At 46.4% G+C, this 21,025-nt stretch overlaps 3 protein-coding genes across 9 annotated transcripts in view; 1 reads left to right on the top strand and 2 right to left on the bottom strand.

Moving 5' to 3' along the window:
- Nucleotides 1–7,552, bottom strand: part of C4H12orf4 (chromosome 4 C12orf4 homolog) — a 188,578-nt gene extending 181,026 nt beyond the window's left edge. Inside the window, exon 1 of the mRNA XM_029597293.1 lies at nucleotides 7,499–7,552. The gene's annotated coding sequence lies outside the window, so the exon portion shown is untranslated. The remainder of the gene's footprint in view (nucleotides 1–7,498) is intronic.
- RMND1 (required for meiotic nuclear division 1 homolog) overlaps nucleotides 1–7,913 on the bottom strand; it is a 33,435-nt gene extending 25,522 nt beyond the window's left edge. Inside the window, exon 1 of one of the 3 annotated variants that reach the window (XM_029597308.1) lies at nucleotides 7,895–7,913. The gene's annotated coding sequence lies outside the window, so the exon portion shown is untranslated. Of the gene's footprint in view, nucleotides 1–7,498; nucleotides 7,635–7,894 lie in introns of those variants that run through there. The other 2 variants (XM_029597307.1, XM_029597306.1) reach the window with 2 other exon arrangements.
- The window catches only part of LOC115089219 (protein-glutamate O-methyltransferase-like), a 36,802-nt gene continuing 23,332 nt past the window's right edge, over nucleotides 7,556–21,025 (top strand). The window contains exons 1-4 of one of the 5 annotated variants that reach the window (XM_029597300.1): nucleotides 7,556–7,689; nucleotides 8,173–8,266; nucleotides 13,509–13,614; nucleotides 14,624–14,865. In XM_029597300.1, coding sequence (XP_029453160.1) covers nucleotides 8,229–8,266; nucleotides 13,509–13,614; nucleotides 14,624–14,865 — 386 coding nt within the window. In that variant the 5' untranslated portion in view covers nucleotides 7,556–7,689; nucleotides 8,173–8,228. Of the gene's footprint in view, nucleotides 7,690–8,172; nucleotides 8,267–8,503; nucleotides 8,524–8,575; nucleotides 8,595–13,508; nucleotides 13,615–14,623; nucleotides 14,866–21,025 lie in introns of those variants that run through there. The other 4 variants (XM_029597302.1, XM_029597301.1, XM_029597304.1 and 1 more) reach the window with 4 other exon arrangements.

Genomic DNA, 21,025 nt, shown 5'->3' with positions numbered 1-21,025 from the left:
CCCTAAGAGAGTTGAAAGCCAGACCCTTGACCAAACCCTCCTGAAGAAAAGCCAAGATATGTGATACCATAGAGCGTGGAGAACCTGTACCACATTAGCGATTCACCAGGTCTTGAAAACCTTCCAGACTCACACATATGATGGAGATGTGGACTTTTGCCTAGCTTATAATAAAGTGATAATTATCGCTTTGGGATATCCTTTCTGCCTCAGACGATGTCTCTCATAAACCAGGCCGCAAGACAAAAGTGAGCTGCTTGATCTGAAAATATTGGGCCCTGACAAAGAAGATTCATTAGCTGACTGAATCTCAACGGCCCGTCCACTCTCAAGTTGACGAGATCTGCGAACCAGGGACATCTTGACCACTTCAGCGCCATCAGAATCATGTCACTCAGATGCTTATCCGTCGCAACACCTTGCCTACTAGAGGCCATGGAGGAAAACTGTAAAGAAGAATGTCCCCAGGCCATGGAAGAACCAAGGCATCGATGCCTCTGCCCCATATGCTCTTCGCCGACTGAAAAAAATGAAACGTCTTAGTGTTCCAACGAGTCACCAAAAGATCCACATTAATTTATTTATTTAAAGATTTTTTTTATATACCGCGGCACGTGTGGCACATCACCTCGGTTTACAGAAAACATTAATTCAGCAAAGAGCTTTACAATAAAAACATTAACTGGTAAAAAACAAGTAGTATGTTTAACCAAAAACTAGGAGAATAAATATCAAAGTTATGACAATGGTATCTAGGAGAGAAAATGGTATCTAGGAGAGGAAATATCAATTATCAAAGGGTAACCAACATTTAATAACAGTAATAAATAACTTGGAGGGAGCCTTTCTAGGGGAGAGAGGGAAAGGGAGGTGGAGACTGGGGGAGGTTGTAACAGCGACGTAAATGGATTGTATGGGTCCCAGTCAGTTAATGGTAGGCTTTTTTGAACAGCCAGGTTTTTAGGTTTTGTTTAAATTTTTTGTGACAAGGTTCCTGGCGCAGTTCAGAGGGCATACTGAGGTCAACCCCACCTTTCATGAATGAGCTGTATCGCTGTCTCCAACAGCTCCCACTTTCCAGGGTCCAACGCTTTGCAACTAAAAAAATCCACCTGCACATTGTCAACTCCAGCAATGTGTGAATGTGCCATCTTCTCCAAATATTGCTCTGCCCAGAGAATCAACTCTTGAGCATCCTGAGCCACAGCGTGAATCTTGGTTCCTCCCTGCCAGTTTATGTAGGCTACCGTTGTCACATTGTCTGACAGGACCCTTACAATCCAACCTCTCAACAACAGCAGAAAAGCAAGCAAAGCGAAACGCACTGCCCTGGTCTCTAACAAACTGATAGACCAAGAAGCTCCTCCTTGGACCACCAGCCCTGCATGGACTGACACACAGCCTCCCAACCTGAGAGGCTGGCATCGGAAGTAAGAATCACCCAATCCAGAACCTCCAGATCCACACCACGTTCCAAACTGGACCAAAGGAGCCACCTTGATTAACTGTCCCGGCCGACCCCCTGGAGCAGAAGAAGAGAAGATTTATCTTCCCCGACAGAGGGTCCCACCTGGAGAGAAGAGCCCTCTGAAGAGGTTGTGTATGTGCAAACACCCAAGGCACCAACTCCAAGGTTGAAGTCATAGAGCCCAGGACTTGCAAATAGTCCCAGATTCTGTGGACTGACAGTTTTAACAACTGACGAATCTGCCCTTGCAGCTTCAGAACACTCCCTTCCATGAGAAAACACTTTGCCACTCCGTATATCTAACTGAGTCCCCCAAGTATTCTAGGGACTGAGTGGGCAGAAGGTGGCTCTTCGCCAGATTCACTACCCAGCTGAGAGACTCTAAATGCAACCGAAATTTATGCACTGATTGACAACAAAGGTCTTCTGGCTTTGCTTGAATGTGTCAGTCGACTAGATAGGGGTGTACTAGCACCCCTTCCCGACACAAGTCCACCACCACCACAACTTTGGTAAAATTGCATGGCACCATGGCCAAATTGAATGGGAGAACCTGAAACTGATGCCCCAGCAACATAAAGCATAGAAACCGCTGGTACTCCAGTCAGATGGCTATGTGCAGATACACCTCCATCACACCCAGACAGGCCAGAACTTCTCTTTCATAACACTACGATGACCAAACGCAGGGGTTCCATCAGAAAGTGAGGAACCTTCAGACCCACATTCATCCTCTTCAAATCTGAAATCAGATGAAAAGTCCCTTCTTTCTTGGGCATGACAAAATTAATGGAATATCTTCCTGCATCTCTATCCTCATGAGGAACCAGAACTATGGTGCCTAGTCTTCTTAAACTGTCTAGAGTTTCCTAAACTTCTAGCCACTTGCCGGGGGGGAACCGCAGGGGGGAAACTAGAAAAAGCTCAAACTGGGAGAGCAAGTTCTAAAGTGAAGCCATCTCTTACTAAACTGAGAATCAATTGGTCTGTGGTAATTTTGGTCCACTCCTCGTAAAATAGCACCAGATGCCCTTCTATGGCTGGAATGGACCATCCTCGCCTCATTGCGAGAATTTTGCACCAGCAGTGTTTCCCCTTGTGTTGCCCTGGGAAGGCCTCCAACCTTCTCGAAAGGACTACCCCCACAACTGACCCCTGGGGGCGGCTTGCTTTGAGGCCCCAAATAACCTTTTGCTGGGCGAAATAGTCTATTATCCTGAAAACGAGACCTTGCCAGAAAGAATCTCTTTCCCTTAGGCTTGTCTTCCGGAAACCTGTGCACCTTGGACTCCCCCAGGTGCTTCATTATTTGTTCCAGGTCCTCACCAAACAAGAGCTTCCTCTTGAAAGGAAGAAACCCTAGCTGAGACTTGGACAACACATCCGCTGACCAGTTGCACAATCACAATAATCTCTTGGCTGACATCGCAGACATCATAATTCTAGATGTCTGACTAGATCATACAATGCAAGATTTTGGACAACAGCTTCATCATTATTTTCTATTTGACTTGATTGACCGCCATTCACTAGTTTTTGCAAAGCTTGGTGGTGTGACATGGGAGGGGCAGGAGTTGGGCCATTAAGTATGGGATTTCTATGCTCATCTGCCCAGGTTGCTGGCAAGCTAATGAGAAAGATACCACACAACATCCTGCTATGGGCCAGATATTGTAAGCATGTTTCAATGAGCTTTCACACTTCAGCAGCTGCCTGTGACCTTTGAGGGCTTGAAGACTTCAAAAGTAAGCTGCATCGTTGAATAATTCTTAGGTCGTCCAATAGAATGTATCACAGCCTGGCAAAACTCCAGCTCTTCTGCGTTATGTGACTGAGCGTTCATAAACGCTGTGCCTGGCTGATGTCCCTTGGAACGCCTACCTCAGGAGAAGCAGCGTCCCACAGCCACCGATTCAGCGAAGGTCTTACACGGAGGCCTGGCCGGCACCTCTCCACGCATGCACCGTCACCTGCTTCCAATCTTGTATCCGGGTCTCGGTGCACCTGCGCCAATCAGCTCCTGAGGCGCAGTCTGCAGATTCGCCTCTGCCCGGCCACTGCCGTTCCTCTGCAAGTCTTACGCAGGCCATCATTAGAAAACAGAGGCTGAGAGTGCTTCCTGTCTGTCAAGTGGGAGGCCTTACACCGGGGCCTAGGATTGATGTGAGGAATATGCCAGAGCGGAAGCTACTATTTGCTGACTTTTCTAACTGGATACAGATTTTAGACACATGTACTATACAGGAGCCTGATCGTGCACAGCGTGGAGGCTCCCATAGAACCCTGGACCCATGTGGCCATAGATTTTATCTGTGATCTGCCCCTCTCCAGCGACCACACCGCTATATGGGTGACTGTCGACAGATTCTCCAAGACGGCCCATTTTTTTTCCCTTACCCGGACTCCTATCAGCCCCTGAACTTGCCAAGCTTTTTGTTCAGCACATATTTTGATTTCACGGACTCCCTCATCACATACACTCAGACTGCGGGATTCAATTCATGGCTAAATATTGGAAGGGCTTATGCTGGAAGTTCGGTATCATCCTTGATTTCACCTCATCTTACCATCCCCAAAGTAAAGATCAGACTGAGCGAGTCAACCAGGGCCTCAAGGTATTTCTTTGCTCTTATGTGTTGCGGGCATGGACCCCTGGGCCGAGGTGGAGTTGGCGAACCTGTGAGGAGGAGACCTGCAGGTTCCCACCATCGACTGGTGGAGCTGGCTGTGGCAGATGCCCAGCTGCAACTTCATCTATACCAGCCCTCGTTGAGTCCTTGGCTGCCAGAGCTGGCAAGTCTCAGGAAGGGCCTCTGCTGACAAACGGGATTGGCGAGATGGTTGGGTCACAGGCTAGGTTCCGAGGCAGGCTGGGCTCAGGCGTAGTTAGGGGGGCAGGCGATGGTCGAGGTGGTCAGCGTTCAGATATGGTTGTAAGGAAAGTGGTTGATGGCAGGCAAAGTTCAGGTAAAGTCGAGAGTCAGGTAGTGGTCAGGGTAGGTGGAGCTCATGAGAGTTGAGTGTCAGGAAGACCAAAGTCAGAACTGGAAATCCATCCAAGGAAAGGTGGGATGGAAAGGAAAGGAAGGCAGGGAAGCGAAGATCAACACAGGCGGGCAGATGACACTGAAGAACTGAAGACTGACCACGAGACAAAGACCAGAAACTAAAGAATGAATACCAGGGACTGAAGAGACCAGGACCAGAGGAACGAAGACCAAGACCACGCTGACGCAACTTGCTCTTCTAGCAAAAGTGGACCTATAGCTGAGACACCGGTTGCAGGAAGGAAGGGCCTCATAAAGGCCCAGACATGCGAGGCCAAGAAGAGGGGCCGAAGGGCTATTCCCACTGCGTCCCTTTAAATTCAGCCAGGGGCATGCATGCCTAAGGAGGATGCGCCTCACCGCAGAACAGAGGCGTCCCAGCCGTGTCAGAGGGTAGCATGCAGCCACAAATGGCAGCGCTCCTGACTAGACCGGGGTAGAGGTGAGTGTGGCAGTCCATGGAGCTGGCCCACAGACCGCTGATTGTAACACTATGTGAACCAGAGATAAGATAATTAGGCTTCCTTGCTTCCCTGGGCAGAGTTCGCCCATAGCAAGCACATCAGCACCACTGGATCTTCACCGTTTTACATTGTCTTCAGATGCCTTCTGTGTACACCAACTCCAATTCCCACATCTGATACCTGTTCAGCAGCCACTCTGACAGGTCAGGCCCTCCAAGCCCTATGGGGTAAGACCCAGCAACTCTTGGACCTAGCTGCTCGCCAAGCATAATGGAAGCAGACAAGAAAAGGCACCCTACCTGTTACTTGGAATGGCTTAGTACCAAGAACCTGAGGCTGAAGACGCCTTCTATGAAATTTGCCCCTCAATTTGTGGGACCTTATCCCATTGTGTGATAGGTGGGTCCAGTCGCGTTCAGGCTCAGGCTCTCAGCATCCCTATGCATACACGTCGTCTTCCACGTCTCCCTGTTGAAGCCTACAATCCTCTCATGGCAGCCTCAAAAACCTGAAGATGTCATTGAAGAGGACATCCAATTCGAGGTGCAGGAAATCCTTAACTCCCCCAGGGTCCATAAGGTCTTACAATATCCCACTGCCTGGAAGGGCTATGAGGCTTGAAGAGAATACTTGGGAGCCTGCCTCCAAACTGCAAGCACCCCAACTCTTAAAGGACTTCCAGAAAAGGTTCCCCACCTAGCCCGGATCCAGAAGACTGGGGAGGGAGCTTTGGAAAGGGGGTACTATTACCCCCCCCCCTCACATCTGATCCAAAGCACCTTTGGCAGCTTGCTGTTCCAAGGACCTGGGATAGAACTTCCTGTGGTGCTGGCTGATGAAGTCAGATCCTCCAGGAATATATAAGGAAGTCTCTTGCAATCAGCCAGCGCCTCACCAAAAGATCTTCTGCTGCCCTTTTGATCCAGTGTGAGTTGGTATTCTGGTCTTGTTCCTGCCTTGTACCTTGCTCCTCTGTGCTCTGTTTGTTGTCCGGCTCCTTGCCTGTCTGCTCTTGTTCCACTTCCTGCATGTTCCTTCCTTGCTTATCCTGTTGGTCCTGTCTATTCTGTTTGTCTCAGATTGACTTACTGGATCCTGAGGTTGGCCTAGTCTCCATCCTTCTGCTGCCTGCCTTGACCCTTCTCTTGGCTTCCTCTGGGGTCTAATTTAAGTCTTGCTGGCCCCTGGAACCCAAGGTCTCAACTTGTGGGGAATGGGGCTGGTATAAGTGAAGCTCCTGTAGGTCCCACCAGAGGATTTCTCCTCCAGCTGATGGGGTGGGCCTAGTGGACTTGCTCACCAGGCAGTGTCAATCACCCTTCGGCACTAGGGGTCCACTTCTCCAATAGGCGTTACTCTGCTAGTATTTAGGGCCTAGCTCTCTATTTCTTACAGGCGCACACTCCCTCTCTCTCATATGCTGACTCTTAGATACATGCACTCCCTCAAACGCAGACACATAATCCTTCTCTCTCATACATACAAGGTCTCATGCAGATACACACAGGTTCCCTCTCTCATGTACACACAAACTTTCTCCTCTCACATACACACACACTTTGCTCTCTCTCCCACGTATAATCACATAGGCATGTTCTCTCTTTCTTGCAACCACACACATATTTTCTCTCTCTCTCCTCCCATGCGCGCAATGGCAGGCGCTAGATATTGAGATTAAAAGACACGCCAGTGGTCCCGCCATGACATTGCCCAGTAAATTCACTCCCTCTCCTCCCCCCATCCATGCGATCCCGGGTACGCTCACTCCTTCCCCACTATCCCCGGACCCCTCCATGACATAGCCCAGTTCATTCACTCCCTCCCGTCAATGCGATCCCGGGTACGCTCACTCCTTCCCCACTATCCCCGGACCCCTCCATGACATAGCCCAGTTCATCCACTCCCTTTCCTCCCCCTCCCATCCATGCGATGCCGGGTTCGCTCACGCCTTCCCCACTATCCCCGGACCCCTCCATGACACAGCCCAGTTCATTCACTCCCTCCCATCAATGCAATCCCGGGTACGCTAACTCCTTCCCCACTATCCCCGGTCCCCTCCATGACATTGCCCAGTTCATTCACTCCCTCTCCTCCCCCCATCCATGCGATCCCGGGTACGCTCACTCCTTCCCCACTATCCCCGGACCCCTCCATGACATAGCCCAGTTCATTCACTCCCTCCCGTCAATGCGATCCCGGGTACGCTCACTCCTTCCCCACTATCCCCAGACCCCTCCATGACATAGCCCAGTTCATCCACTCCCTTTCCTCCCCCTCCCATCCATGCGATGCCGGGTTCGCTCACGCCTTCCCCACTATCCCCGGACCCCTCCATGACACAGCCCAGTTCATTCACTCCCTCCCATCAATGCAATCCAGGGTACGCTAACTCCTTCCCCACTATCCCCGGTCCCCTCCATGACATTGCCCAGTTCATTCACTCCCTCTCCTTCCCCTCCCATCCATGCGATCCCGGGTACGCTCACTCCTTCCCCACTATCCCCGATTCAATCACTCACCCGCCTCTCCCAAAACAAGAAGAGGAGAGCGTGGCCCTGCAGCTGCTCAGGCGCCCCCTCCCCTTCGGTGGTCGCAGTGTCGCGCTTTGGATGACGTCGTTCCAAGCGCGCCAATCGGGCCCTGGCAGGGGAGGAAGGAGGAAGTGTCTGAGCGGCTGCCTGCCAGTGCCTCCCTTCTGCTCCTGCGGCGGGTGAGGGAAAGAGTCCGGAGGGTCTGCAGGGGTCCGGGGGCCTTGCCCACCTCCCTTCGCCACTGAGCGGGCTGCCTTCAGTGCTCAACGCGGCTTTCTGGCACTTGTCAGCCTGCCAGTGCTTCTCTAAGTGCCTCCACCCCCGAAACAAACAAGCACTGCTGGTCCTTCACACCCCAAATCTCAACTATTAAGAGACACTTACTTGCCCCTGTAGTGTAGTGTCCTAACTGGATCCTTGTGTATCAGGGGGATTGATGTCCTTTTAAATAAAATCGACCAATGTTTCACTTAATATACATGAAAGAACCATTATTTTGTATTATCTGTTTATTTTTGTGTTATATACCGCCTTCCCTTAAAAAAAAAAGGAGGGTGGGGACAGGAGCTGTTTTGGGAACCTCTTGGTATAAGAACGGTAAAAGTGGATTCAATATAAGGCTGATGGGTTTCATCATTTGTTGTGTTTTGTCCTTTTTGCAGAAGCTGCTGACTTTGAAGCATAAACTGCTGCGGTTGTCAGTTCCTGGGCCAGCAAAATGGCTGTTCCCTGTTCCCTCTCTGCCAAATTTAAAGGGTTTGTTTTGCTTTTCCTTTAATGGTGATCTCTCCTGTTCTAATAACAGGCGGCGCCATAGCAGCCAGGTGAGAGTGACCACCTGATTGGACACTGGTTAAAAAAAAAGCCACACACATTTGCCAGTATAACAGCTGCAAAATCTCTGGTCACATCTAGATTGTGGCCAGCAATCAGGGACATAGCTTAGTTTCTCATTCAGCTGAAGGGAGTGGGTGAGCCAAAATCAGCACTTCAGCTGCTGGTATATGATGGAGGTACTTGATAGTGCATTGTCCACATTGGTTGGCTGAGAAATGACTCCCCCCATTAAGTAGTGTCCAGTTAAGTGAGTGATCTCTCAACTTGTATGCTCGAAATAAGATGATTTTAGGGGTTTCAGTCTTTTAAATGTCATAAAGCAAATTCCTGATTTTATGAATTGTAACAATATTTAATGTGATTATAGAAAAATTGATATATATTTGATATATATTCCAACAATAGCTGCCTTGCTTTCATAAAGACGAATCCTTAGCCTGATTAGTTGATGTAGTAAAAGGGTACTTCATTTGTTTAAGCTGAAGCTCTAAGTGCATTCACTCTGCAGCTCCTCATTACCTCCCTTCTTGTATTTCTATCTATAACACCTCCTGGCAAACTCTGTTCACTGGGGAAACCTGCTCTTATCTGTGTCATTCTGTTGTCAAACTCCCTGCTCTGCACGTTCCACCTTGCTATAACACCTGCCTGGAACAGCCTTCCTCATCTGGTGGGTCATGTTCCCTTTCTGGTCATATTCAGATCCCACCTTTTTAAAGCTGCTTTTAAATCTTAAACCCTGGCTGTCCTGAGCTATATCCTTGTTGATTTTAACCCAGTTAATAAATATTTTTCCTGAGTTGTCTTGTGTGTCTTGACTAGATTTTAAGTTCTATAGGGAAGGGATTGTACAGCGCTGGGTACATCTCACATTGCTATAGTAGTCAATGAGTAAGGGATTTTGACATTTATATTTCTGGCAAGAGCAACTGCAGATGCTAGACAGCTGACCCATGGCCTTCAGTGACAAGCTGGCATATGTTTTGCTCTTACGCCCCTTTGGCTGTTCAGTTTCTCTCTTTCAAATTCCTTTTCCAGTTTTAGATGTCACTCTTTAAGTCAGTGGTTCCCAAGCTTGTCCTTGAATATCCCTAGCCAGTTGGGTTTTCAGGATATTCATAATGAATATGCATGAGATAATTTGCATGCAAATCAATCTCATGCATATTCTTTGAGGATATCCTGAAAATCTGACTGGTTAGCGGGTACGCCAGAACAGGTTTGGAAACTACTGTTCTACGTAATAGCAGCAGGACAAAATTTACTATAGTAAGAACTGGACACACTGGATGGCCTTATGTCATATTCTTCTGTTTCCAGTTTCCCTTCTCACCAAATATATATGTGGGTTTGTGTATATGCAGATTGAGCGAGTGTTTGAATGGTTTTCATTGATAGCTCTTCAGTGCTCAAAGGATAAAGCAAGTTTTCTTACCGTAAACTGTGTTTTCCATACATAGTAGGATGAATTAACCATTGCATGTGGGTGACATCATCTAGAGGCACCAGACAGACTCATCTCTCCTAGCTGGTAGAGCTTTGAGCTCTACTGAGCATGTGCGGGAGTTCCTGCACAGGCATTACCTCGTGAGCCCTCAATCTATATTATAGCTAAAACTAGCAAAGCAGTCCAATTCCAGGGAGGCGGGTGGGTATTCCATGGCTAATTCATCCTGCTATCTACGGAAAACACCATTTACGGTAAGCAAACTTGCTTTTTCCATTGATATGCAAGGCAAATTAGCCATTACATATGAGAAGGCCCAAGCTGAGGTTTGAGTGGATTGATTACTGGCAAAGCAACCCGGACCCTATAGTGGAGAGTAGATTCCTGCAAAAACAGGTTATACAAAACTGCTTGTCAGAAGTTAGTCAGTCCTTGAGAGGTTATCTAAACAATAAAGGGACATAAAGATGTGAACTGATGACCAAGTTGCAGTTTTGCAAATGTTTATTTATTTATTTAAAATATTTATATACCGTTTTACCAATACAAGATTGACCAAAGCGTTTTACAATGATAGTAACAAAATAATTCAAATAAGATTAAAATAATAAAACAAAGTTAGAATAAAAATACAATCTACTACATGATCAATATAAATAAAAATTAAAAAAAAATTATAACAAGAGAAACACATTGCAATAATTTACTATTATTTTAAATAAAAATATAGAAAGAAAAGAAGAAATACACAAACATAGCTATCAAAATGATATTAATTGAAGTTTAAGTACCCATAAATGAAGCTGGGCTAGTGACTTCTGAGTGTGATCGATCTTCCTGAATGCTTCTGTAAATAAATAGGTTTTTAGTGCTTTCTTAAATTAATTTCTGCTTGAAATTTGTCTTAGGGGGTCAGGCAACGAATTCCACAGAATGGGGCCGGCCACTGAAAAGGCTCTTTGCCTGGTAATACTTAAAGCAGCCTTTTTAATTGATGGAATTTCTAATAACTTTTTTGCCGCTGATCTAAGTTCTCTGGTAGGTTTATGTACTCTTAGTGTAGAACATAGCCAAATAGAATCTGAGTTATTTAATAGAGAATGTATTGTCATGAGAATTTTGAATTGGATTCTGAATCTGACAGGTAACCAATGCAATTTTTGTAAAATGGGGGAAATGTGGTGTCTCGTGGGAGTAGCCGTAAGAAGCCTTGCCGCCGAGTTCTGGATCAGCTGAAGAGGTTTGATTACAGTTTCGTGTAAACCCAGATAAAGCCCGTTGCAGTAGTCTAAACCGGCAAAAATCAGTGTCTGGAATACTAATCGGTAATCGCGAAAGAACAGAAGAGGGCGAAGTCGCTTTAGTACATGTAGCTTGAAAAACAAATTTTTTACTGTTTTAGATATGTGTTGAGTTAATGTTAAGTTGGTATCAATCCAAACACCTAAGTTTCGTGCTAGTTTAGTAATTGGAATAATGTCTTTGCCTAAAGTTATGTTTGCAGGAGGGGCGTTGCTAGGATTATCTATATAACTGAGAAATAATATTTCTGTTTCTTTTGTATTCAATTTTAAACGATTATGAGCCATCCATTGTTCTATAGTTTTGATGTAAAGTTGAATCAAAGAGAAAGTCTCAGACCAAGATGATTTATAAGGAACAAATAGTTGAATGTCATCTGCATAAATTTTATATTGCACGTTTAGTGATGATAGGATTTGACAGAGAGGTAGACGATATATATTGAATAGTATAGGAGATAGTGATGAACCTTTCGGGAACACCTGTTGACTGAGTGTAGGGTTGTGAAGAACAGGAACCGATATTAATTTGACAGGTACGGTTAGTAAGAAAGCTTTCGAACCAGTTTAATACTGTAGATTGGATTCCTATATATTGGAGGACAGAAACCAAAATTTATGGTCCAGCGTACCAAAAGCTGCCGAAATATCTAAAAATATCACAATGAAATCAGTGTAAGAGTCAAATCCTCTTAAAAATGTATCAAAAGAAGACAAAAGAAGGGTCTCGGTGGAATGCCCTTTTCTAAACCCATGTTGGTTAGGGTTTAGTATATCATGTTCCACTAAGTAATCTTTTAGTTGGAATAAGACCACTGACTCCAAGGTTTTTGCTAGTGAGGACAGAGAGGCAATAGGTCTGAGGTTAGAGAAATCCATAAATGATGAAGTCTTGTTCTTTAAGATAGGCAATACTGAAGTTTGTTTAAGTAGATCAGGGAATTTCCCGGATATTAGAGATTGGTTAATTATCTGGCATAAGTGATCTGAGCAAATTTCGGCAATATTTTTAAACAAGATGCCAGAACAAGGGTTTATTGGAGAGTTTGATACTTTTTGTTTACTTGTAGTTTTTTGGATAGCTATGGGTGTGATAGCATGAAACTCCGTCCATTCAGCAATTACATGTTTTTGCTTGTAATTGGGGTAAGGTAGAGAATTCCTGTGTTATATTATTTACTTTTTTTCGAAAAGAATTTGCAATTTGTTCACAAATGTCATTATTTATTTCTTGATTTTCTGTTGAGCAAGGTGTAGTTAAGGATTTCACTATATTAAGTAATGTGGCAGGGTTGTTGTTTGCCAAGGCTATTTTGTTTGCGTAATAACGTTTCCTTGCTTGGTTAACTTCATTTCTGTATAATCTTAAGGTGCTGTGGAATTCGTTTTTTGCATTAATGCTCTTCTGTTTCATCCACAGACGTTCCTTTTTCCTAAGAGTGGTTTTCAAAAGACATGTTTTACTATTGTACCATGGAAGATTAGGTTTCAGTTGTTTGTTTTTTTTTTGCATTGTTATTTTAAGAGGAGCAACAGTATCTAATGTTTTTACAATAGAGTGATTCCAATCATCCACAGATTTGTCTACATTTTCCGCTATAGCTGAAGGTAGATTTAAGGCAAATTCATTTAGGAAAACTTCAGGGGAGATAGCTTTCCTTTTTTTTTATTTGATTAACAGGGTTTTTAATACCCTTGATTTCCCTGATAGAAAGTGGAAAAGAAATCAAGTGATGGTCAGACCAGGTGATAGCAATGTTTTTTAGGTCAGCAGAAGGAATGGTGATATAGGAAGGGTTGTAAAAAACTAAGTCTAAAGTGTTACCTTTGACATGAGTAGGTTCAGAGATTAGTTGTTGCCACCCTAATCCAGACATGGCTTCTAGGAAAGATGTAACAGTATTAGAGGGGTATTTCTCTAAGATGGGCAATAGTAGAAGCATAGCTCTGACCTGATGAGCTGCGACCAAGTCTGTGATCTGCAATCCTGCTGAGATGGAGCAACCCTGAATGTATTGCATTATCCAGGCAGACAGTGCATGTGTGGCAACTGCACTGCCAAGTCTGTTAGGGTGGTAAACGATGAATAATTACAAAGCCCGGCAATGTAGTGCAGTTCTTCTCTTATACCAGATGAAGGCTGTTATATAATCTAAGGTATGAAGGGCTCTTTCTCCTTTGGACACAAAATGGGAAACCTTTTTAGTACGTCTGGCCCTGTGTCTCAGAATCATCCTAAACTGAAAGATCCGAATGCAGTTTTCCACAAGACCCTGGTGTGATGCTGGTTGCCTGAAGCCTTTGGGAGACAGATTTGTAAACTTCTCATTAATTTTTTTCAGCAGAAAATGTCCTGTCGTGTCATACAACCGGATATGAAGAGTTCAGATGCATTGCTGTTTTTTTTTTCTAGGTCATTTGCATATTTTACGGTTAAAGACAGATTACCCCAGATTCTGACTCGCGTGATTGATACAGTGCATCGAAATAAAAGTAAATTTTTGGAAGAATATGGAGAGGTAAGGCTTTCTCTTTGCCGTTTCCAGCACCTTGTTTTGTGTGGATTAAATAGTAGAGCAGCCAGCTTTATTCAGGAGAGGTCCTGGGACTTGCTCTATCACCGACTTCCACTCTGACTTTTGGCAGGACTATTTCTTTGTGATTGACTAAAAATATCGTTAATTTTTTCCTTTGAAAACTGTCCTATAAATAAGGCAGCAAAAGTGACTGAGACGGTCATGAGGCAGAACAACCACATCTTATTTTTCAGGAAACTTCTCCACATGATTTTTTTAAAATTCTGTCAGAACTTATGCATCCCCTGTACAGTCCTGGGTCAAAGTTTTTAAAATAATTGGAGTAGCTAACAGCTGATTACTTTCTAATGTGAAATACTGCAAAAAGCAATTAATAGAAACATTTAACGAGCATTTTCTAACTTTTTCCACATTTCTAGTATTTTTTTTTTTAGTGCGACACATTCCTGCCAGGACCTGACTGTCCAGAGGGTCTTTCAGTTCCCCGTCCATGATAAAATGTGGGGGAATGAAGTGTTCTGAATTTTGGAATTTCACGTGGAAGCTTTTCTGATTTCCACTGATTTAATTCTTTTTGGTGCTGAGCAGACTACTTTCTAGGACAATTAATTGGTAATTTGGTGGAAGGTATCAGAAATCCCCACTGCAATAGCTTGGGACAAGTAAATGTTGCTATGGGACGATGGTAGGAAAGCAATGAGGAAAATGGGTAACCTAGAATGGCCAGAGCGTGTGTGTCTGCTGTTCTGCCAGTAACCTCCTCTCTCACATCAGGCGCAGGCAGAGAGACTCTTTCAGGATACAGCGACTTCTGCCTTACAGCCTCATTTACTAAACATTTTCCACACAGACACAGAATGGGGAAAAAAGCCTTAGCAAATCGGGCCTTTAGATTGTTTTTGTCTCCTGCAGGGAAAATGTCTTCAAAGGGATGAGAGCTCCATGAAATTCGCTGAAGACTGCAATAATGCTTTGCTTTACTGTATCGTAGGAAGGCATGGAAGCAGAAAAAAAAGCCATTGCTGCCTTTTCTAAACTACGAAATGAGCTGCAAACGGACAAAGCAGTGCTTCTGTTAACGGATCCCCTTCCTGATACAGAGCTGTGGAACCAGTATCTGGAATACCAGCAGACGTTACTGAGTGCCGAGGAGCAGCCTAGCTGGTTTACATCCCCATGGTTGTATGTGGAGTGTTACATGTACCGCAGAATCCACGAAGGAATTGTGCTGAGGTTGGTACCCTTGTTACTTCACTAGAACCGGCCTGGTAAGGTGTGAGGAGCTGCAGTCTGAAGGGCAGACCTTGAAATCTTCCTCTTCCAAGTTAATTGGACAGCTGGTGGGGATATGGGGCTGTGCAGTTTACTAATAAGAAGTTCCAGGTGTATTCTGTGCAGGTGTCCTTGGACGATTAGCCAACATTTGTATTATGCTGTCTGATAATATCTACAAAAGGAGCACATGCTGAGCTTTTATGACCTATTTTTATTGTACAGTAGCTAAGTTTAATAAAAGATCATATGTGAGCTGGTAGTTGCAAGGTTTCTGCAGATAGGCAACTGTAAAAGCTGGCATTCACACTGTGGGAGGAGGACTAAGATTGGATCCTTTTTGCAACATTAGAAAAAGTTGAACTACCTGCTGCAAGTCCATCCCACCATAAATCTGTAGAGGGCACTATGCATGGTAGCAACACAGTGCTTGTCATTAGATTTGCAGGTGAGAAACTAGTAACTTCCAGCCTATACCAGTTATATGGTCCTGGTCTTGTCTCTCTCTTTTTTTTTATTAAACTTTTCCCCTGTAATATTCCTGTACCCTACAGAGCTTCCATGCAAGTTGATGTGTCATACAGTGAAGCCAACTGATCTATTTGGGCTAAGAAATCAGAAATAACATATTCCTCATCAACCAGTCTGACCAGTGCAGATGAACTAATTACACCCAATGGCCAGCAGATGGAGACAGGGAACAAAAGTGGTGTTATCCCTTACATAAATCTGTGCTGATCCGAGCCTGTCAGTATTCTCTCCTGTTCGCATCCCATGGTCTGGACTGAGGCCTGGATAGGCTGACCGGGGTGGAAATTGCTGGCAGCTCCTGAGGTAAAAGCCACATGCTCTGCTCTCTCCCCTCCAGTTGAGCGCTGCCATTGCTGGGGAGGAATTTAGTTTAAAGATTTGGGGCAGCTCTGGAGATGAAAGCCTACTCTGGGTATCCCTTTACAAAGGCAATCGGTAGCCAACATGGTTGGGACAGCGTGGACTTGAGAGCAGGCAGGGCATGCAAGTTTCTTTCTTTCTCCCCAGGCCCCAGTAGTATTTGGCTGAAGGGCGGTTTGTGGAAGTCTATGGAGAAAGCTCTATCGGTGACTGTGGCAGAGAAAAAGCACGGGCTGTGTCTGCGCTGTAACCTGGGAGAACTCAGGCTTTGCCGTAGGTGTGTGATTGCGGGAGAGGATCTTTTTAGACGGGTGAAAGCTGTTTTTCAGGGGTCCTGAGTTACTGCGAGTAGTTGAATTTTCTCCTCCGGAATTGCGAGAAGTGGCCATCTTGGATCCTGCTCCTCTCTTACCAATTAGGCAGGCTGCGAGGAAGACTTCGGGGGGCTCTTCTGTGGTAGCTGCAGCCTTGAAAGGTTTCTTCTTGTCTTTTCCTCCCTTAGATTCCTCTTTGGCCTGGGTGGGTGAGTTCTTCAAGTACATGCAGCAGGCATTTGAGATGGGAAGAGTTCAGTATTGGATTCCGCTCCAGGGTTTTCTGCACTTTCTGGATCAGGGTCCTCAGGCAAGAAGAGACTCCAAGAGGGAGAAGGCAGGATGTTAAAGGAAGAGTTTTGCTTTGGGTTGGAGAACTCCTTTGGGGGAATCAAAAGGCCGCTCTGGTGCCCTTAGGAAGGGGGATGATGGTTCTTATATAGTGCGGCTGCTCCATAGGAAAGAGCTGGCCAGGTTGATGTCTTAATCCCTGAGTACTCATTGGCCAACTTTATCTTCTACTTTCTCAGGAAAGGGATAATTTGAGATTTCTCAAGGTGGATGTGTTGGTCTGTCCAGTGATCAAGTGGATTATCATTCTGGTGGAAGAGGGGGCAGCTCTAAAGGACACTCAGGGTAGGAGAATTGAGTCCATTTTAAAGCAGCCTGTAGCTGTATAGTAGCTGTGTTTGGTTTTCAACTGGCACAGAGAGTGCAAGAGGAAGTAGAAAACGCTCTTCAGTTGGAGCTGGATGCGCATTCCTTGTGGATGCATCCTTTTATTATAGTTAGACTTTTGCTGTGATGATGGCATGACGCATTCCATTTCTAAGTACAGCTTAATTAAATTGCTCTTTAAGGGACAGCTATTGTTTGGTGAGGACCTAGAGAAAAATGGCCAAAGCATGGGGTGACTAAGGTTCTAAGATTGTCAGAGGATAGGCCTCTAAGTTCTTCTCAGTCTTTGTCAGCCTATAATAGGTTCCAAGATTTATGTAGACAGAGACAGGGCATTCTTCCAGTTCCTTCGCTCTGAGAAAGGAGGTATGGATAGGCCCTCAGTAGCTGGCTCCTCCAGAGCTTGCCAGTGAGTCCCCGGTGCCAGAAACAGGTTTTATTGGAAATGGGCCAATTTCTTCAGATCAGTGGGTCCTGGAAATCATTCTGAACTACTGCGATTTAGAATTTACTCATTTGCTCACAGATGTTTTTATGGTCTCTCTCTCTGTTGTTCAGTGGGAAGTGGTAACAGCGACTGTCAAGTGCCTTATTAATTTGAAGTTGGTGGTCCCAGTACCAGTTCACCCAAGCAGTTTCGTACTTTTGGGAACTTCAGAGGCCGTTTCCGTGGTCAACGACTGTTCTGTGCGGGGAGGGGTGTTTCCTCCGCACAGAGACAACAGGCGTCTCGGTCGCAAGCTTGGACGCACTCCTTTCGTAGCAGAAGGCCTCAACGTTCGGGGGCATCGCATGCCTTTACCCCCAATAAGACTGTACAATGAAGCAGCGCCGGCCCATTCCTCCGTTCCATTACTCGGGGGTCGCCTGTCCCTGTTTCGGGAGGAATGGGTCAAGATAACATCGGACCAGTGGGTCCTCGATGTTATAAGTCACAATTACGCTTTGGATTTTGCTCGCCCACTCCGAGATCTGTTTCTTGTGTCTTTCTGCGGTCCTCCGGCAAAGCAGCAAGTTATTGCACAGACATTGGACCGTTCACGGGCGCTGGGAGCTGTGGTCCCAGTTCCGCCTGCCGAGCGTCGGACCGGTCGGTATTCCATTTACTTCGTGGTTCCAAAGAAGGAAGGAACGTTCAGACCAATCTTGGACTTGAAACAGGTCAACAGAGCCTTGTGCGTTCCGCGTTTTCGCATGTAGACACTGAGGTCTGTTATTGCGGCCGTCCACAAGGGAGAATTTTTGGCTTCTTTGGATCTAACCGAGGCATATCTCCACATTGGAATCCAGGAGCGTCATCAGAGATTTCTGAGGTTCATAGTTCTAGGGGACCATTATCAGTTTTGCGCCCTGCCGTTCGGTTTGGCGACAGCCCCCAGAACTTTCACCAAGGTATTGGTAGTGGTCGCGGCTTCTCTTCGCTGCCAAGGGATACTAGTGCATCCCTATCTGGACGATTGGCTCATACGGGCCAAGTCGGAAGCTCTGTGCAAGCTAGCGGTTCAGTCAGTGTTGGAGCAGCTACAGGCGCTAGGTTGGGTAATCAACTTCCCATAGAGCCATCTAGCCCCAACTCAGCAACTGGAGTTTCTGGGAGCACGGTTCGATACCTCGGAGGACAAAGTGTTCCTTCCTCGCCAACAGACGGTCAATTTAATGGCTCAAGTGCGGAACCTCTTGGAGCTGCCATTGCCTACGGCCTGGGATTATTTACAGGTCATTGGGCATATGGCTTTTACTCTGGAAATGGTTCCTTGGGCTTTTGCTCATATCCGCCCTTTGCAGAGGACGCTGCTGTCCCGCTGGGATCCCAAATCAGAAGACTACAACATGCTATTGCCCTTGCCGGAGCGTGGTTACCCAGCCTCAGTTGGTGGTTGATACCAGACCATCTCCTTCAGGGGGTGGACTTGGAACCTCCACCTTGGATCATTGTTAGGACAGATGCCAGTCTATCCGGGTGGGGGGCAGTAAGTCAGTGACGATGGTCCCTTCGACAGGCCACATGGTCCATCAATCGCTTGGAGACCAGGGTGGTTCGGCTGGCCTTGCGTCAACTCCTCCCGATGGTGCACCGTCGGGCGGTGCGAATTCTATCGGACAACGCAACCACCATGGCATATATAAACAGGCAAGGAGGCACAAGAAGTTGCCTGGTGGCGGCTGAAGCGACTTTGTTGATGGACTGGGCGGAAAGCAATCTGACCCGCATCGCGGCCTCCCACATCGCAGGCGTGGACAATGTTCAGGCAGATTTTCTCAGTCGACAACACCTGGATCCAGGAGAGTGGGAGCTGTCGGCCGAGGCGATACATCTCATCACTCGACGTTGGGGAACCCCGCGCTTGGATTTAATGGCGACTCGGCTAAACGCCAAAGCGGCTCGTTTCTTCAGTCGAAGGAGAGAACATGGTTCGGAAGGGGTGGATGCGCTGGTACTTCCATGGCCTCCACGCATCCTCCTTTATGTGTTTCCCCCATGGTCCCTAGTGGGGAAAGGTTTTAAGACGCATAGAATCCCACCGGGGTCTGGTAATTCTAGTGGCCCCAGAGTGGCCAAGAAGGCCGGGGTTTGCGGATCTGGTCAACCTGGCGGTAGACAGTCCGTTGTGTCTCGGTCATCTCCCGAATCTTCTGCGTCAGGGCCCAGTATCTTTCCATTTGGCGGATCACTTTTGTCTAGCGGCTTGGCTTATGAGCGGAGACAGCTGAGAAAGAAACGTTACCCAGAAGCGGTGATTTCCACCCTCCTTAGGGCACGCAAGACCTCGACGTCTCTCGCCTATGCTAGAGTTTGGAAGGTATTTGACTCCTGGTGCGGTAGATTAAAGCTGTCTCCACGGAAGGCCTCATTGAGGCATATTCTCGCGTTTTTACAGGACGGTTTGAAGATGGGATTAGCTTATAGTTCGCTTCGTGTACAGGTAGCGGCCCTGGGCTGTCTGAGGGGGGCAGGATTGATGATTCTTCTCTTGCCTGCCACCCGGATGTTGTTCGTTTTTTACATGAGGTTAGGAATTTTCGTCCCCCCGGTGAGGGCTCTGTGTCCATCCTGGAGCTTTAATTTGATTCTCCGTGCTCTCTGTGCTTCACCTTTTGAACCTATCAAGAGGGCCACTTTGAAGGATTTAACTCTCAAGACAGTATTTCTAGTGGCTATCTCGTCAGCGCGTCGCGTTTCAGAACTTCAGGCATTGTCATGCAGGGAGCCGTTTTGGCGTATTTCTGATTCCGGGGTATCCCTACGCACGGTACCTTCTTTCTTGCCTAAGGTGGTTTCGGCCTTCCACGTCAATGAGGCAGTGGAATTACCTGCCTTTTCTGAGGAGGATATCCGATCTTCTCAAGGTCGGGATCTGAGATGTTTGGATGTCAGTCGTGCACTTCTGCGGTACTTGGAGGTGACTAACGATTTTCGACGGTCGGATCATCTATTTGTTTTGTGGCATGATCCCAGGAAGGATCTTCAGGCTTCCAAGTCTACTGTCGCCCGCTGGTTGAAAAGCGCGATTGCTTCCGCATACATTGGGTGCAGACGGCCTGTACCGGATGGGCTTAAGGCTCACTCTTTTCGTTCTCAGGCGGCATCATGGGCTGAAACTCAGTTTGTGTCTTCTCAAGAGATTTGCAGGGCGGCCACTTGGAAGTCCTTACACACATTCGGTAGACATTATCGATTGGATGTTCATGATCCGTCGGCGGATTCTTTTGGTAGCAGTGTGATTCGAGCGGGACTCTCTGGGTCCCACCCCATTTAAGGTGGCTCGGGTGCATCCCAGCAGTCTGGACTGATCCTGGTACGTACAGGGAAAGAAAATTCGTTTCTTACCTGATAATTTTCGTTCCTGTAGTACCTAGGATCAGTCCAGATGCCCGCCCAAGTCTGTTTGTTACTGGAGAGTCCACTCTTATTTCTTTCTGTTACTTTGTCTCCTTACAGTTCCTGCAGCTGCAGACTTTTGGTATACGTGTTGCTGCGTAGTTTCTGGCACATTTTACAGGGTTTTCTATGTTCATATAGGAAGACAGGTTTGTTGTGTCTTCAAAGCAATATACCTACTTGGTCTAGCCACTGGTTGAGTGTTAACTATTCAGCAGCAGTGGATGTTTATTTGTTTCATTCTACTTTGATATTCTATATATTGAGGGATCGCAGGTGGCACACCAGTATATCTAGGGGGTGCTTTTCAGCTTTTCTCTGACTCCATCTGCTGGAGGAGAGGTGGGAGGCATAACCC

The sequence above is a fragment of the Rhinatrema bivittatum genome, chromosome 4, assembly GCF_901001135.1.
Source record: "Rhinatrema bivittatum chromosome 4, aRhiBiv1.1, whole genome shotgun sequence".
Lineage (NCBI taxonomy): Eukaryota > Metazoa > Chordata > Amphibia > Gymnophiona > Rhinatrematidae > Rhinatrema > Rhinatrema bivittatum.
Note: the sequence above shows the minus strand (reverse complement) of the source record. Positions and strands in the feature narration are given on the sequence as shown.